The sequence below is a fragment of the Camelus dromedarius genome, chromosome 29 (genome assembly GCF_036321535.1).
Source record: "Camelus dromedarius isolate mCamDro1 chromosome 29, mCamDro1.pat, whole genome shotgun sequence".
Classification (NCBI taxonomy): domain Eukaryota; kingdom Metazoa; phylum Chordata; class Mammalia; order Artiodactyla; family Camelidae; genus Camelus; species Camelus dromedarius.
Genome location: NC_087464.1, coordinates 13663558 through 13679822, shown reverse-complemented (window position 1 = coordinate 13679822; position 16265 = coordinate 13663558). Strand labels below are relative to the sequence as shown.

Genomic DNA, 16265 nt, shown 5'->3' with positions numbered 1-16265 from the left:
TTTGATGGACATCACCCCATTGTTTTCATGAAGGTTTTATCCACCTACATTCTTAGCGGCATACACGAGTGTCCATCTTACTGAATCCTCACCAACATTATTTTTCAAAATCTTTGCTACTCTGGTTTCTGAAACTGGCATCGTGATTTCATTGTGTTTCTCTGACTGTTGGCAAGTTGAATATTTTCATGCGATTATTGGTTTTTCTTTTTCCTCTTTGTGAATTATGTGCTCCCATTCTTTTATTGTCTTTCAAGATATTAAAGTTTTCCAAATCAATCTGAGTGCACTCCCTGCCCTTATTCTCTCGCGATACATTCCAGCCACATGTGAACCCACTGTTTTTTTCTTGTCTTCGCACTTGCTTCTATCTCTGCCTGGAAGGTTCTTCTTTTATAATCTTAACATCTGAAAATCCTTTCCTATTTCAAACCAAAAGCTGCCTTTTTAGTGAATTCCTCCTTGCCAGTTCCTGAGTAGACTAAGATCCTCCTCCTTTGAACATCCTGCCGTTACAGTATTTATCTTATTGGTTTACATGTCAATGTGTGCATGTATCTGTAAGCTCCTCTATAAGGAGGGGCAAGGACTATATATTTTAATCTCAAAGCCCACACAACTCTGCCCAAAGACACATATTGAATGAATAAATGGTTAAAAGAATGCATTTCAGACCAACTAAAAGTGTTCATTCATTCAGCTGGCATTTATTGAATACCTACTACATACCAACTGAAAGCAACCCAAACCTAATTTATAATAATTTCACTTCTTTTAAATGGCAGGCTGTTGTTCTCTAGCCATTTTTCTCATTGGCTCGTCTGACTGTAATTAATGATCACACGTGGTCTAATATTACAATAGCACTGTAATTGAACTTAGACAGAAAGCCACCAATCTGTTCCCATCCTGCAGTTTCTGTCTAAACTCTTTAAAGAAGCTAGCTTTAGATGGCTATACATCTGCTTAATGGCTTTCTTTTGACCTTTTTCTTTCCAACTAATTGAGTCGTCTTGTCTGTGCTAAATAAGCCCATCCCCAGACACAGCACCCACCCACAATCCCACGGGAAAAGCGGAGTGTGCTTCCTTCACCCACGAGCTTCATAATTTGTGGTGTCTGAGTGTGGAATCCACCCCTGAAGAATTTGGTAATGGCCCATTAGAAGCATCTCTTCACTCAAAGCAAAGGGTGAAGGTTTTGAGTTTCTACTGATGAGGGCCTTTCTGTACCTCCACTCAGTTCTTCAAATCCCCGTCGCCCACATGTCTGTGGGCAGTTTACAGTATTGTGAGGAGAGTATGATTTACGGGAAGATACAACATTTTGCAAAAGCTCCTTGCTGAGTTAGGCTGGGGCCAGATTAACTTCTATAGGATGTGGAAGTCCCTAAGAGCCTGCCTCCAGGCCACAGAGGGAAAACCAGGGCAGATCCACGAAGAGGGACGGGCGAAACAGGCTTCCGCAGATGAGGACAGGAATGGAGCGTCTGCAGAGAAACGTCCGCAGGGCAAAGGGGTGCGTGTAGGGCTGTCCCAGGACACGCAGGCCCAGGAAGTCTGTTTTGCTTTGGAGACTCCATCTATACAAACAATATGACACCCCCCAAATCAGCACGTCAGCAACATGCTATCTGCCGCATCTCACGTCATGCTGAGGCTGAAATGCCATGCCAGACAGCGGGAGTGATCGTTGGCCAGATCCTCCTCCTTGAATCAAGGACTGGCCACAGAATCTCGGGACAACCCCATGTGCACGTGTTCCAGAGCCTCTCCTCCTCAAGGTATCTGGTCCACTTCACTCAGGTGTCAGGGCATCAAGAGCAGCCCAAAGCAGGAGAAACAGACGGAGCCCTGTGGATGGCACTGCCGACCCAAGCCCATCTCAGAACCAAAGGAACACTCTACACATTTCCAGGAAGTGTCTCCAAAGTCTGGAGCCTCCTAAGGCACAGGGCCTACAACAGAGGCCAGCAGGCCTCTAAGGGTGTTTAGGGATAAAGGCATTATGAGGTCATTTCCTCAGAACAGGAAGCCAGTCCATTTCCCAAGCCCAGCACTCGGCAGAAAGTTCCTCCTGCACTGCACTGTTATTGTGGCCATAGATTGTCAGCAACTTGAAGACAGCGTCTGCCTTCTGCTGTTTTCAAACCCACATGCCTAGCACCAAGACAGACACATAGAATGTAATCAAATAAATGTTAAAAGTCCTAGTTTGGGGCAAGTTTGATTTGCTCTGTGCAGCAGAGCATCTGAAAGAAACGGACAGTGTCTTGAAATTAGGACGGAAGGCTTAGTTCGACCTCTCTGAGTTGCGGTCATCTCATCTTAAAGTGAGATCCTTAAGGATCTTCCAACTTTAGATCCTGTGACTTGAATATCTATGACTGGCCCCTGATCAGGGAGAGATCACTGGCTTCCCAAAAAGACGAAAGGGATTTAAACCAACAAACCCAGCTGCCAAGGTTTAATACGTGTAGGAAACTATTCATCCCACCACCAGCTGCGGGCTCAGGGTCAGGCAGCAAACGCACTCATCACTCTGTCAGTAAGCTGAGCCCGTGTCGTGCTCTCCCAGCAGCAGCACTCGTGGGGCTGGGGTGGAATTTTTTTGTTCCCTTTCCAAGGTGCTTGAGTCCAAGTCATCCGGAGCACACGGCTTCTGAAACCCCAATGTGAGTCCGCACCCTGGAGACCACACAGGCTAATTACACTGAACCGAGAGCAGCAGAAGTCACAAAGCCACTGATGAGAGGGACAAGGAGGAGATGAACTCCCAGGGAGAGATTCAGTAGCTTTTTTGAGCAACAGCAAAATCTGCTTCTTTGTCTCAGTGACCAAGTAGCTGAGTCACCCAACTGCTCATGATCTCAGGGAAGCCATTAGCTCTAGTTGACTCTCCACATATCCGTCAGCTCCTATGATCAGATAAAGTGGAATGGTATGATGGTTGGAGAAATCCCAGAAGGCCTGGCTCTGAAAAAATCATAGGAATTTGGGGGAGGGAAGATAGGGAGGAAGGGGACATTTTTTATAGTTCATAAATTAAAGATGAAATCACCACAAAGAGCTGCCAGTGAAGCAATGCCTGGTAATCCTGCACTCAGGCACAGCTCAAATGCCAGAGACACCCGAGATCAGGCCTTTGGAAGGAGAAAATCACCTAAAACTATTCTAAGCACAGACAAGAGACTAAGCTGAAGAATTTGCTTGTGACACTTCACTGAAGACCCAACACATCCATCTTCTCCTCTGGCCGGGTGTCTGAGCCCAGGTGAAGCACACAGCCTCTGAACATCATGGCCCCATAGAAACCCAGGCCCCCAGGAACTCTGGAGTCTGAAGAGGATAAATCACAGCGTGAGAACCCTGCTGAAAGCCTGAGAGGACATCGAGGGGGTGGGGATATGGGAGACGCTGTCCTCTGTGAGGGTGAGACTAGCAGGGACCTGAACAACACATTTCCCAACTTCCCGTCTTCTTAAGAAAGCTCCAGAGAAATGGCAAGTAAAGGATGAAGGAGCCATCTCGGCTTGTGGGTGTCCTGAGTCCCCTTTTTCAAAGTGTGGCTCAAGGGTCAGGGAATACCACGGAGCTTAAGCACCAACCTCTGCTGGGAAGACGCAACCCATTCCTGATTGACTCTGATGCTTCTGAGGCAAGACACGCCAATAGAGTTTATTGGTGGGAGATACACTGATGATAACAGCTGATAATTCGGCTTCAAAAGTTGGGTTAAATATCACCACGTGCAAACGTGGCCATGCTGTGGAAATAATCAAATGGACAGACAGTGGAAACTGCCATTATTTTTACCAAATTCCTTCAGCCCACCCTGGACATGAGGGAACAAAGGTAGAGAAGGTGTTGAGACATGGAGCAAACACAAGCTTTCCTAAGGTCACAAGATGAGTCAGTCACAGACAAGCAATCCATCTTTGCCTCAATAAATTTCCTACCTAGTGAATCTGGAAGGCTCCATGGCAGCTTTGGTGCAGATAAACAAACTTGTTCACAGCAGAGCAGATGAGCGAGAGCTCACTCGCCCTGGCCCTGGGTCATTTCTCCCTCCCCAATTCTATAAAAAGCTCCTCTATAAATTCTAAAGGCCCATAAATTCCAGCTGAATGGATTATCAAACCAGAGAGTCAGCAAAGCTTGAACTGCGCGCCGCCCCCCACGTCCCCTCAAACTCAGATCTTTCTCTTCCGCTCATCTCTGCCTGTTCCCCAGACAACTCTAAGTAAGAGACAAAAGACTCCAAGTTTCTCCTTCCCTCTAGTTAGTGAGACTTTGTTCTCTTTCAAGCCGATGGTTGCTGCCTCTCGCTGTCTTAGAATGAATTCCCTCCCAGACGGCACCTCCGCACCTCCTGCGAAGAGAGTTCCAGGCAGGGCTGCCGCATCGTTTCCCAGGCACGTTTAGACATGATGGAGCCCCAGATGGGGAGTCAGCTTGGGATCATGGACTAACAAGTTAATAAATATGAAGTGCCTACTACGGCACCCATTCAGTGAATGTTGGCTTGTATTCATCATTAGGTAGGTTCTTCACAAAAACACACTTTTTTAATTGAAGAATTTCTTCCAAATTGAATTAAGAGCCTACCATAGTCAAGGTACCTGGGTAGGGCCAATGGAGAACAGCAAGATAAATATAATTTGATTTCTACCTTCAGGAAGTTTAGAATTTAGAGTGGAGGAAAGACACACAGATCAACATAGTACAGAGTTCAATCTGCTATCTGTTAAAGGAAAACATAAATCAAGCGCTGGAGGAGGGAAAAGTCCTTCTGTCTGCTGAGGTGAAGCGAGTACCTTAAGGTGGGGCCTGATGAATGAGGGCAGCGTCTAGCATTCAATAGGGCAGCGACGCCCTTCCAGGGGGAGGGACGCACACGAGCAAAGGCCTGGAGCAGGACAGGCAGCCCACATGCAGGGACAGCTGGCTGGACAGCTAGAGGTAAGAGGGGGAACAAAAGGTAAGGATGGAGATGGAGACTGGGACACAGTCTGAATGGCTCTGAGGTCAGGGCAGACCAGTCCAAGGGCTGCAGGAGCTGTCTAGGTCAGACAGAAACTGCTCAGACTTAAGCGATGGTCATGAGGGAACAGGTGCAAGCCAACACAGATCCATGACAGCCACAGCGTGCCAGCATGGTGGGTATCTGGGAAGTGAGGGAGGCCTGGGAGAGCCGCCTCCCCTGGGAACGAGGGCTGGCCCAAGGCCCCGGAGGGTGAGTGACATTGCTCTGCAGGCCCCTTTTTCTCTAGAAGGTGTGCAGTTCGTGCCTCTGTCATAAATCTTGCCCTGAGTACTATCTGGAGACAGGTTTTTATTGGAGGACAGCTGCACAACTAATTTTAGGTTTGTGCTAGAGAAGTAGGGCAGGGTGAACCTCCAGGGTGAGGAGGAGTCGTGGTGACACAACGCCGGGCATCTGCTCCAACCAAGGCCCCAGAATAGCTCTCCCAGAGCTTGCTGGCATCTGGAGGATGATGCTCAGGAGGGCTATTCAAGTTCCCTGACTTGTTACCCCGTCCCCTTCCTGAAAGACCCCCGCAAAGCCACAGCTCCTGGCATCCAAGTGGAGCTGCGTGGGACTCAGCGGGGAACATCCACGTTACTGTTTGGGAGATGGAGTGCTTGGGAGAAGGTGAGCAGTGGCAGAAACTCCCCATCTGTATGTTTTCCTCTGGCTTTGCTGCCTGACTGGAAGCAGGCGGCCAAGGGTCCAACAGCATTTATATTAATAATCATGGAGAATATCAGAGCCCATCAAAGCTTCCAAGAATTTTGCACATGATTCCTTAATGTCCACAACAAACCTAGGAGGTAGGACTTGAGATTCACACACTTTCAGTTCGGGCAAGAAAAAAATAAACGACTCGCCAAGGAATGAGCTAGAAAGAGGACTACATGGCAGGTCTTCTGATTTTAGCACCTTTGTTCTAGTCATGCTGCTGGAGGCTGGGGGTCGGGCAGCTCTGGGAAAGAATTCAAACGCAGAGGGAACCGACACTTACTTAGGCTTTGAGAGGAAATGGCCATTCGATGGAGGAGAAGGACTCCCCTCTCATTAAGCAAATTGGTCCATGAGTATGTGCGTTTGGACCGTAACCGAAATTTAAAAAAACTTTAACTGCTTATGATTGTTTTACATACGGTGGTTGAGAAATAAAACGCTGGGAAGAGACTGTGTAAGGCACTCCAGTGGTAGTTTAAGAGCGGAGGCTCACGTACCAGACAGGGTTTAAACCCCAGCTCTTTCGCTTAAGTCCCAGCATGCTCCTTAACTTCTCTCAGCTTCAAGTTTTGTCCCCTGTAAAACCGGGGACAGTAATAGCACCTGCCTCGCAGAGGAGAGGAGAGGATCAAACGAGATAATGCATGCTTGGAGCTTCGCACAGGGCAGAGCGCATAATAAACGCCACGGCAATGACAGCTATATTGAAACGAGTGCTGAAAAAGCCTCTCCTCCACGGGGGTTTGGTTTTAATTTGGCATTTGGAACAAGAAGGGGAATCATCTTGCCTAACTTTTACAGAACAGACCAGAAAAGCAGAAAGAGGCCTGAGGTCCTTTTGTCATTGGAAACATCCACCCCTGTTGATCCCTGGCGTTACTTCCCCATTTTCCCGTAACACCTTGATCAGATCCGTGCATGAATTTTACCCCTTTTGCAGGAGAAAAAGAGCAGCAGAGACGACCGATGGAAGGAGGCCTCTGTGCTTGGTTGCTTACTACCCCCATTTCGACCTGAAAAGGGGAGACAATAAAAGTTATCAGGACCCCAGGAAGGAAGAGCCTAGTGCCAAGGTAAGCTGGGAAGGTCTTGCCTCTAGAAGCCTCCAAACAGCATGGTGCCCGAGCGAGTATTGAGTGAGCCTGGTATGTGGGTGGGCCCCAGACATGTCGCTAGATTCTCACGTGATATAGGGGAAGCGACCACATATTCCAAAGAGATCAACTGAAACAGCCACCGATTAGAAGAAGTCCCGTGACTAGGGCAAGAAGATACAGTTCATGGATTGCTGACCAAAGGACTTAAAACTACAGATGTCGGCAGCGAAGGCCTACACACAATGATTAAAAACCAGAAATATCCAAATCAAACATATTCAACTAGAATAATGGAAGTTGAAGAGGGAAATAAAGTATAATTACAGAAAAATCAGGAAAGTCCAATTTTTTGTCACTGAGTTTGTGCCTCTGAAGTTTTATACTTGCTAGATGAGGGTCCCTTGCTAGAATTTAGTTGAATCCCATTTTGTGATATGTTTGCACTTCAGAGAAGGGGCAGTCTCCAAAGAAACACAGTTCCCCTAGCCAAATAGGGTTTGGAAAAGGGCATACATTGCATACCCATCTTGAGATCCTGAACATGTGTTGGCTTTACAAAGGCTCTGAGAAGTCTTACAGTAAAGAAATGTACCCAACTTTGTTTAACCCAGTACTTCTCAATTTATTTGATGAGGATTTTTTTTTTTTAACTGAGATATAATGTTTTTCACTCTGGGAAATGCTGGTGTAGAGAGCTGCAGGTGAGAATGGATGAGAATGGCATTACTGCGGGGACCCAAGAGAAAAATAATCAGGTGGAACCGGAGCCTAAGATTGATGCTGGGATGCGGAAAATATCATGGCTGGGCATGGAAATGCTACTTTGCCAAACGACCCCATATATCTTGGAAATTGGCTGAATTTTTTCCAATATTCTTTCAAGGTCCTCGCTGAGTCACTCCCATAAATGATGGATCTTAATGGTTCCAAATATCTCCAAAGCCTTTGTGTCTAACCACCTCCCTTTTTAAGTTTGTGATTCACCTGCACTCCAGTAGGCAGCACCGGAGATGATGGGCTGAGGTTTCACTTTCCAATCATAAAAAATACATCTCAACCCTAGCACACAATCAGAATTTCCTATCAGAAATGTAACTGACTGACTCTTCAGAGACCCTGAGAATATCGCTTTTCCCTGTCATTTCTGGACTGTCTTTTATGGACAAAACTCACTATAGTAGAGTCGCTGTGATTAAAAAAGATAGCTGAAGGCTTCAGGCAAAAACAAACAAACCAACGTGGGCTTTTGAGTCAGACAGATCTGGATTCAAATCCCAGCTCTGCCTTTTCCTGGCATTGTGATGTTGAATAAGATCCTCTCCACATTTTAGTTTCCTCATCTGAAAATGAGGGTGATATGACACCTTTTGGGGGCGGCTGTGAAGACCAGGGGAAATGATGGATGGGTGGGGAGGGATGCGAGCTGAGGTAGAATGAAGTCATTACACCCTATCAGCAAGGGGGAAGTCGTCACTAAGTGAACCGGAAGCACCAGGAGAATACCTATGAGGCCATCTCCATCTCCGTACCTATTACAAACAGGGCAAAAGTACTAAAAAAGTGCTGTGTACCTGATTATTTGGGTGCGCTTCTGGGTGTAAGGGGTGATGACCTTGAGAAGCAGTTCCATCGCTCCGTTAATTCCCAGCATGGCTCCCGTGGTGACTAAGAAAGACAGAAGCACAGTAGTAACTGTCCCATCTGAACCAAGCATTGTTTTCAGCCTTTCAGAGGGAGCCTAAAAGACAGGGGAGGCCCAGCAGCATCCTTGCCAAAGGCAATGTAAAAGCAGAGAATCTCTATGGTCTTTTATCCCTGGCTTGGAAGTAAAGATCGTTTGAAAAGTACACATTATCTTCTTATGTTTTGCATTTTTCTGATGGCCCATTGCCTTACTCCATTGTATTTTTAATCATATAGTCAGGGCAATTGCCAAGCAGAAGATATTTCTGTAAGTAGATCTTTGGGTTTCTGGCAATGACTTCAATTCAAGGAGTTTCACCCACCACGAACATTCCATATGATACATATGTGCATACAGGCAGACATGCATGTACGCACAGACACAAAGACACACACACACACACATACACACACCAGTATTTACTTGCCAGTATCTTAAAAAAAATGAAAAATAAAAAACTTTCTTAGGCATATTGTGCTGTTTGGAGACTTCACAATGAAGAAAGTCGTAAGTGGATGGGTTAAGGATCAATACAACTCGGATTGACTGCTTTAAAACTTCAAGGGGCAACCTAATAAAGATGATAGTGCCCTTTCCAGTCCACCCTGGTTCCAAGTTTCCCTACAACTTTTGCACTTGGATCTCCCATCACTGAGGCTAAGACTTGACTATGCATTCATCTGGTAGAATGGCAAAGGAAGAATCAGTTAGTCCTGCTCAGAGGTAACTAGCAGAAATTTTTACCTTTTCTGCCCAATTGGATGGTTATGAAAACACAGCAATAGATCTGAATGACAGAAAGAGACTCCCAGGGGTGTCTGGTCAGCCCCAGTGACTTCGGGTATTTCAGGCACAAAACCTCTGGGTGTCACTCTCATCTTCAATGATGCCCAAGCCTCTCTGCAGTGTCCCCAGTACCCGACTCCACTCAGCTCACTTTAGGAAGAGCTCTGGTCATGTCCAAAAAATAAATAAATAAATAAATAAATAAATAAATAAATAAATAAATAAATAAGAGGAATCCACAGGATACAAAATAGAATCAGTTTGGCCAGAGGTAAAACTTTCAGTGGGAGACAGAAAAAAGGTTATCTTCCAAGGTGTGACTCTTTTCTTTCTTTCTGTGCTCTACTGTAGTAAAACAGAGACCTGGGAATGCCTTGTGCTTTGGGACAGCTTTGTTCCAGGAAATACGAGTGGGAACAAGGGGGTCATGGAGAAGCAAAGAGAGAGAAACAAGGGAGGCTTGGCGGATGAACGGAAAACTGAAGTCTCTTATATAGTTGGTCCCAGTCCAGTCCACCAGAGAGAGACTGAGGCTGATGTCTTTGCAATCACATGGGGCGCGTGTTCCTGGAAAACCCTCTCTGCATACGTCCCTCCTGAGGCTAGTATAGGCAGTAATTGCCTGGATCAAAATTCAGGGATTTGGCATCCTAGTCCTGCCCATCAATCTTCCCCTCTCATGGCTACTAACTCAGTCCTTACTTCTAAATTAGGAAAACATGCTGGAGCAAACTCCTGGCAAATAATTCTAGTATTAAGTAGAGTTAGGGAGGAAATAGTTTTAAGAGCACGAAGTCTAGCATGGAAGACTTCATTCAGGCTCATATTTGAGAGAAGATGACAATAAAAGAAAATTTAAATTCTTCCATGCTGGATGCCTGCCCAAGGTTAGACCTCTGGCAGCTTTCTAAACATCCCCATTGGCCATCAGAGTGCTGCCGAAGGGTTCACTGGCCATCACAGACCCGTTATGGTTCCAGCCAACTCCTTCTGCAGATGGGAGCTGTTTAGAAAACTTGCTGGAACAGTCAACAGTGGCTACCAGTTCACCATAGAGACAGAAATCCATGCGCTTTGTGAACTCCTCTTGTCTCTCATCAGTAAAGTCAACGTATAGAGAGCAATAGTATATATATTTTTAATATCTTATGAAATAGTTGGTACAATAAATAGAGTCTTAAAATATGAGACAAATGGCCACATCTTTATACCCACAGACAAATCTCAGCATTTTCCGGAGCTCCCTGCTAAAGGAATTCTTCAAGATCTCTATAACCAATGTATATAATAAGGAGGGTAAGTTATTCAGCTTAATTATTCTCAAGGAAACCAAAATAAAATACTTCAAATCTCGTGCTGCTGGCAAGCTCCCAGTGGGGGTGACACACTTCCTAGCTACTCATTAATGAGCACTGTCCTTTACACAAAGCCAAAGCTTCTCACTTAGATTTTCCTCTATTAGAGCTGAGTTTGGACACAGTTTCAGCCTCTCTCAAATATTCTCTGATTTTCTGGTCAACATATATGAGTGTGGGTGGAGGTTCCATCTGTGAAGATGGAGTTAAGCCTCTTGTTTCATTATTCCCTAGAGATATTTTCTTTTTCTGGGTCCTCCATGATTGTTAATGGAATTAACCAGTAAAATATGTCCCTGCTAACTATTTTGGTAGTTCTGAGGATAGTTAGGGGGAAAGGTTACCTATCTATGCCCTTTATGTGTGCCCTTCCTATTACTTCAAAGGACTATGGGAAAAGAGGAGAGGAGAGGAGAGACACTAACAATTATTGACCATCTACTACATGACAAGTTTACCCATGAACATTATCTTACTTATCCCATCCACCAAGTCTGCAAGCTCTCATTACAACTATAATTTTACCAAGGAAGAAACTGAGGTTAAACAGGTTAAGAGCCCATGTCATATGACTCTAAAGAAATGAAGTCAGAGTGAAGCCCAGGTCTTCTTGGCTCTAGGTTCATGTTCTTTCCTCTAGAGAGCATTACATCTAAGTAACTGCCACTTTCATTCTGCAGGAAAGGGCCTCAGAAAGGAGAAATAAAAGGCTGTGCTCATTATATGTGAAATAGGTGGTATTGAATCTAATCTATTAGTAAGAATCATCTCCATAAGGAGAGTGGAATAAACACGAGTTTTGCAGTTAGAAACTCAGCCCTCATGACTTATCTGTATGATTCAAGCAATTACTTTACTCTTCTAAGCTTCATTTTCTTTTTCTTAGCTAGGAAATGGTCAGTCTAAATACAGGATTGTTATGATAATCAGAAATAATCCAAATCAGGAGATGGCAAATAACATCAGCCCACGTGCTATGAGCTATCTAATTACCTGAAGGACTACATTGAGAAGTCCTGCGAGATAAATTTCGTAAAGGATGTTGTGATCCATGAGCGACTTCAGGGACACAGTGGGGAGATTTGTGATGTGAGGGTCACTCTCGACAGGTGTAACACATCACACTGCGCTTTGAATATAAGGACTGAATAAAGTCTGCCCTCCTGCCATAGGTCTTTTAGAGTCCTATAATGCGTAACACGGAACTCTAACTTCAGGAACAGGCTCAAGAGTTCTGCATGGCGGAAGAGGAGATAAAAAATGACATCTCACCTCCACAGCGTCTAGAACACGAGGCTCTTCATGGTTTATTTATCTTGTTGGGACTATGTTGGTCCTCCACCCATGCTCTCCTTCCAACCACGACCCCAAATGGTTTCCAAGTGTCCCAGCCCAGGTCTGGAAGCCACCCCAGAGAGGCACAAGTGAGTTGCTTACCACTAGAGGCAAACACACGCAGAACCCAGAGACAGTGGAGGAGGTTCTGGCTGTGGGACACGTTTTTCCTGGCCAGAATCAATGTCACATCAAGTGCTTCCAATTCCAGTGCCTTCTGTCCAAACTTTTTATCTGTGAACACAAATCAATCCATCTTAGTTGTGTTTCACTTTAATTCTGAAGGCTGTATGATGTGCGGGGGAGAGGAAGGCAAAGATGATGGAGGGCAGAGGATATTATAGCCAATGAGACTTTTCAGATCTACTAGAAAGTACTACTAAGAATGTTCCCATTGGAACCAGATGGCTGAGAAGAGCTAATTCAGGGTATACATATGGTCCACTATTCTGCAAGTAATATTTACATGAAGCCTTGTGGCTTGTATGACTTGCATCCCCCATATGTAAGGATGTTTCTGGTCGTCCTCAAACATGAGCTACAGTTTAGTTGGGTATAATTTTTTCCCTTTAAAACAGTTCTAGACTTAGGACACTTAAGTTACATAACATTCAAATACAACGTGTGGACTTCGATTGGATCCTTCTCTGAATATATTTACAAAAGACATGATGGGAAAATTTGACTATATGTTATGCATGCATTTTTGTGTGTCTGTGTTTTGTTTGTTTTTTAGGACTGAATTTTTTTTTATTGAGTTATAGTCAGTTTACAATGTTGCATCAATTTCCAGTGCAAAGCACAATTTTTCAGTTATATATTTGAACATGCTTATGTTCTTTGTCACATTCTATGCATGCATTATTAATTTTGTTAGGTTTGTAATCATGGCATTGTGATTACATAGGAAAATGTCTCTTTTCACAGGAATGCATTCAGAAGTATTTAGGAGCAAAATGCTACCTGTAATTTTCCTTAGACTATTTCAAATAAAAATAAATAGGTGAAGGAAATGTGGTAAAATGTTAGTAATGGTTAAATCTAAGCGATAGGTATATAAGAGGTCATCTTTCTATATGTAGAGAACTTTCTAATAAAAAGTGAAAACATAATTTAAGGAAATAAAATTTTCTCTCTAAATATCTCTAAATTATTGATCCAAATAACCTGATATTCAGTGCTGTAGGTAAGTCATTATTATTTTAATAATTAGTAAATAAGCATAAAAAATAAAGAGAAAGTACCTTTTATTCTATGTTCCTGGCTCCCACTAGGATAACAGGTGACTATGCCACCTGTCACATTTGTTTGTGTCCTTTCCAAAGCACAATGCCCAAATCGTAATGTTTGTGTTTGCAGGAATTCAACCACTGTCAGATTCATCACGGGTGGAAATGACTGAATCAGAGACAATGCCCTAAACCTGGTTTGCTAATGTTTACCTCTGGGCCAAAGGACACCAGCAAAGAGATTGTGACTAACTCACATGACCCATTCCCTTTATCAGAAAAAAAAAAGAGAGAGAGAGAGAGAGAGGTATCTATCTGGCTCCACTCATGAACACCCAGTCTCGTTTGTGTTCTCTTCAGGTCAGCCCCTGACAGCTTGAATGCCAACATCAAGAATGACAATCTTTGATGGCAGAAGCTGCGGCGACATAATTATGTCAACAGTAATATCAAGGCCCATGGCTTGGAAATCACTGCGCCGGTTCATCACTCATCTCTTTTGTGAAACCTTGTCTGCCAGGCCACTGGCCCCACTGCTCAGCGGGTAACATACAACCTTGCTGTATCCTCGCAGCAACTCGAGAATTAAGTGCTGAGACCTGCATTTTGTAGCTGAGAGCCCAGTGGTAACTTGCCCAAGGTCACACTGCTAGTAAGTGTCAGAGCCAGGCCTGAAACCCAGACCTGACCTCCCAGCTTGTGCCACTAACAATCGGGATGTATATCATGTCTCTTGCATCTTTTCCTGGAGTTCACACAGCCCACTCTTTGCTTTGCTGACTTCTTCCCATCCTTCAGGTTTGGGCTCAAATGTCACCTCTCTCTGACCACATCATCTTAGAGGAACATCACCCTTTCTTTTCCTTCCAGCTGCCATCTAGTTAATTACTATTGTTTGCTATCACCTAGTTAATTGTCTACTTCCTGCCCTTCCCCTCTTGCGTGTAAGTTCCTTAAGACCAGACCTCCTTATCTGTCCTGGTCACCATGATGTTCCCAGTGCCTAGAACAGCACACAACCCTGGGAGACGTGTGGTAAATATCTGTTGAACATCCAATGAATGGATTCTATTGGTTTTGTCTGGAAAGTGCTGACTGATGCCTGGGTTTCAGTTATTGTTTGTGAATGCTGAATGGACTCAAAGCAGAGATCCGAACATTGCGAGGAAAGAGGCCCCCAGAGCCCTCTGCCCTTGGTTGCTGCTGCCTGCGCTGAATAGCAAGGATCCACTTTTTGGAGGACGTGAGTTTCTTGACTGTGACCTCTGTAAGACTGCACACAATTGGGGCTTAACTGTTATGACTACTTTGCAATGTTTACAAGCATCCTGAGTGCCCAGACTTTTTCAACTGTGCTCCAAGACATTCTAGTGTTTTAGGGAGGTGTTTCAGGACCTTCTATGACCAAAGAGAAATGAGTATGGAGCTTAAGTGGAAAGAATTCCCCCCAGTCCCCTATATGCCTCAGGCCCCCCATAGTCCATGCCTGCTCTGGGTCCTGTCCTGAGCACCTCGGTAACTTGGATTTCTGGCATCTACGTACCTCTTCTTGGAGCTGGTCCTGTCATCACCACCAAGGTGTCTAGACCTCCCTGCTGCTTCCTCCCTGTTCCTCCCAAATTGCTCTCATGGTAACAACCCCCTTTTCACTCATCTTCAGGTCTAGGGGCGTGGGTACCTCGCAGGCCAACTTTGGCCAGCAGCCGGAAGAGGGGCAGGAGGATGTCATAGTCGGGAGAAGCCGTCCTCGCTGTGTCCACCAGGGTCTGCAGGAGGGCTTCGCTGCCTCCCTTGCTGATCATGTAGCGAATCCTCCGGTCTGTGCCTGAGAGGGGAAGCAGGGGAGCGATGAGCCTCAAATAACCACCCTCATTTCCTTGGAGCAGGAAGGAGACCTCACACCTAGAGATAGAGCAGGGATTGGCTCATTTCACCCCAGAAACCAAAATTGTGGAGTTCTTGAAGCAACTTTTATAAAGCTGTGCTCTTAAACAGACTCACAGACATAGAGAACAAACTTATGGTTACCAGGGGTTAAAGGGGGTGGGAAGGGATAAATTGGGAATTTGAAATTTGCACCTCTTGGGGAATGATAGAAATGTTACCCATCTTGATTGTGGTAATGGTTTCATTGGTGTATATATATCTATCAAAATTCATCAAATTGTACATCTGAAATATGTGTAGTCTACTGTACAGGAATCAGACCACAATAAAGGTGCTAAAAAAAATTAAATAAAATAAGGTTGTGCTCTTAGGTAAGGATCCAAGGTTGGAGGAGAAGGCATGAAATGGAGAATAATGGAATATTTAAGAACTTTCAGCAGCTGTAATAAACAGAGCCTAGGATTTGCTTTCCTTAGAACCTGTTGGGTCTCCATGTATGTGTGTACTTGTGTGTGCATGTACAGAAATATGCATACAGGCTTACATGTAATCATATACCTAGCTGAAGAGGGCTAAGTTTGAATCATCTGTAACAGGGATGAGGTGATGGCTTACCTGGAATAATTTTATGGATGGTATTAACAGTAATTTGATGTTGGCCTTCAGTAACTGATTGGAGGAAAATATGGAGACAACCAGAGTAATGCCTTGACAAACAGACATCTAATCATGTATCTAGGGAGTCTTGAAGAGGGTCTGGGGTTGGGATAAAGTATATTAGTCTTTCTACCTAAGAATAGTTTTAAACAGGGACCTCTTCCATCCTCCCCCAGGACAAGCTCAAAAGCAGTGATTACATTTCAACTTGGAAAGGGGCCCCAGGTGATTCTCTGTGCACTAGGCATGGTTAACCCAACCAAGATGGCCAACCGGGTGGGAGATTATCAGCAAAGAAGAGCCTCTATTTTTCATACTCTACTAAAGGAGCAATGATCAGTACCTCTATCAGAAGGGGAACCCGAGGGTTTCATTCTAGGAGTTCCAGACACTACTGGACAAAGTGAAAGTGGGACTATCTCAGAAGACAAGTGGGCACCTCACTCAGAAGAGTGAGTCACCTGGCATTGGAGGGCAGCACAACCTATGG

General features: G+C 44.7%; 1 protein-coding gene across 1 annotated transcript in view; it reads right to left on the bottom strand.

Moving 5' to 3' along the window:
- The window catches only part of AGBL1 (AGBL carboxypeptidase 1), a 599934-nt gene that overhangs the window by 533529 nt on the left and 50140 nt on the right, over positions 1–16265 (bottom strand). The window contains exons 3-5 of the mRNA XM_064480565.1: positions 14910–15056; positions 12105–12236; positions 8414–8507 (exon numbers count right to left, since the gene is read on the bottom strand). Coding sequence (XP_064336635.1) covers positions 8414–8507; positions 12105–12236; positions 14910–15056 — 373 coding nt within the window. The remainder of the gene's footprint in view (positions 1–8413; positions 8508–12104; positions 12237–14909; positions 15057–16265) is intronic.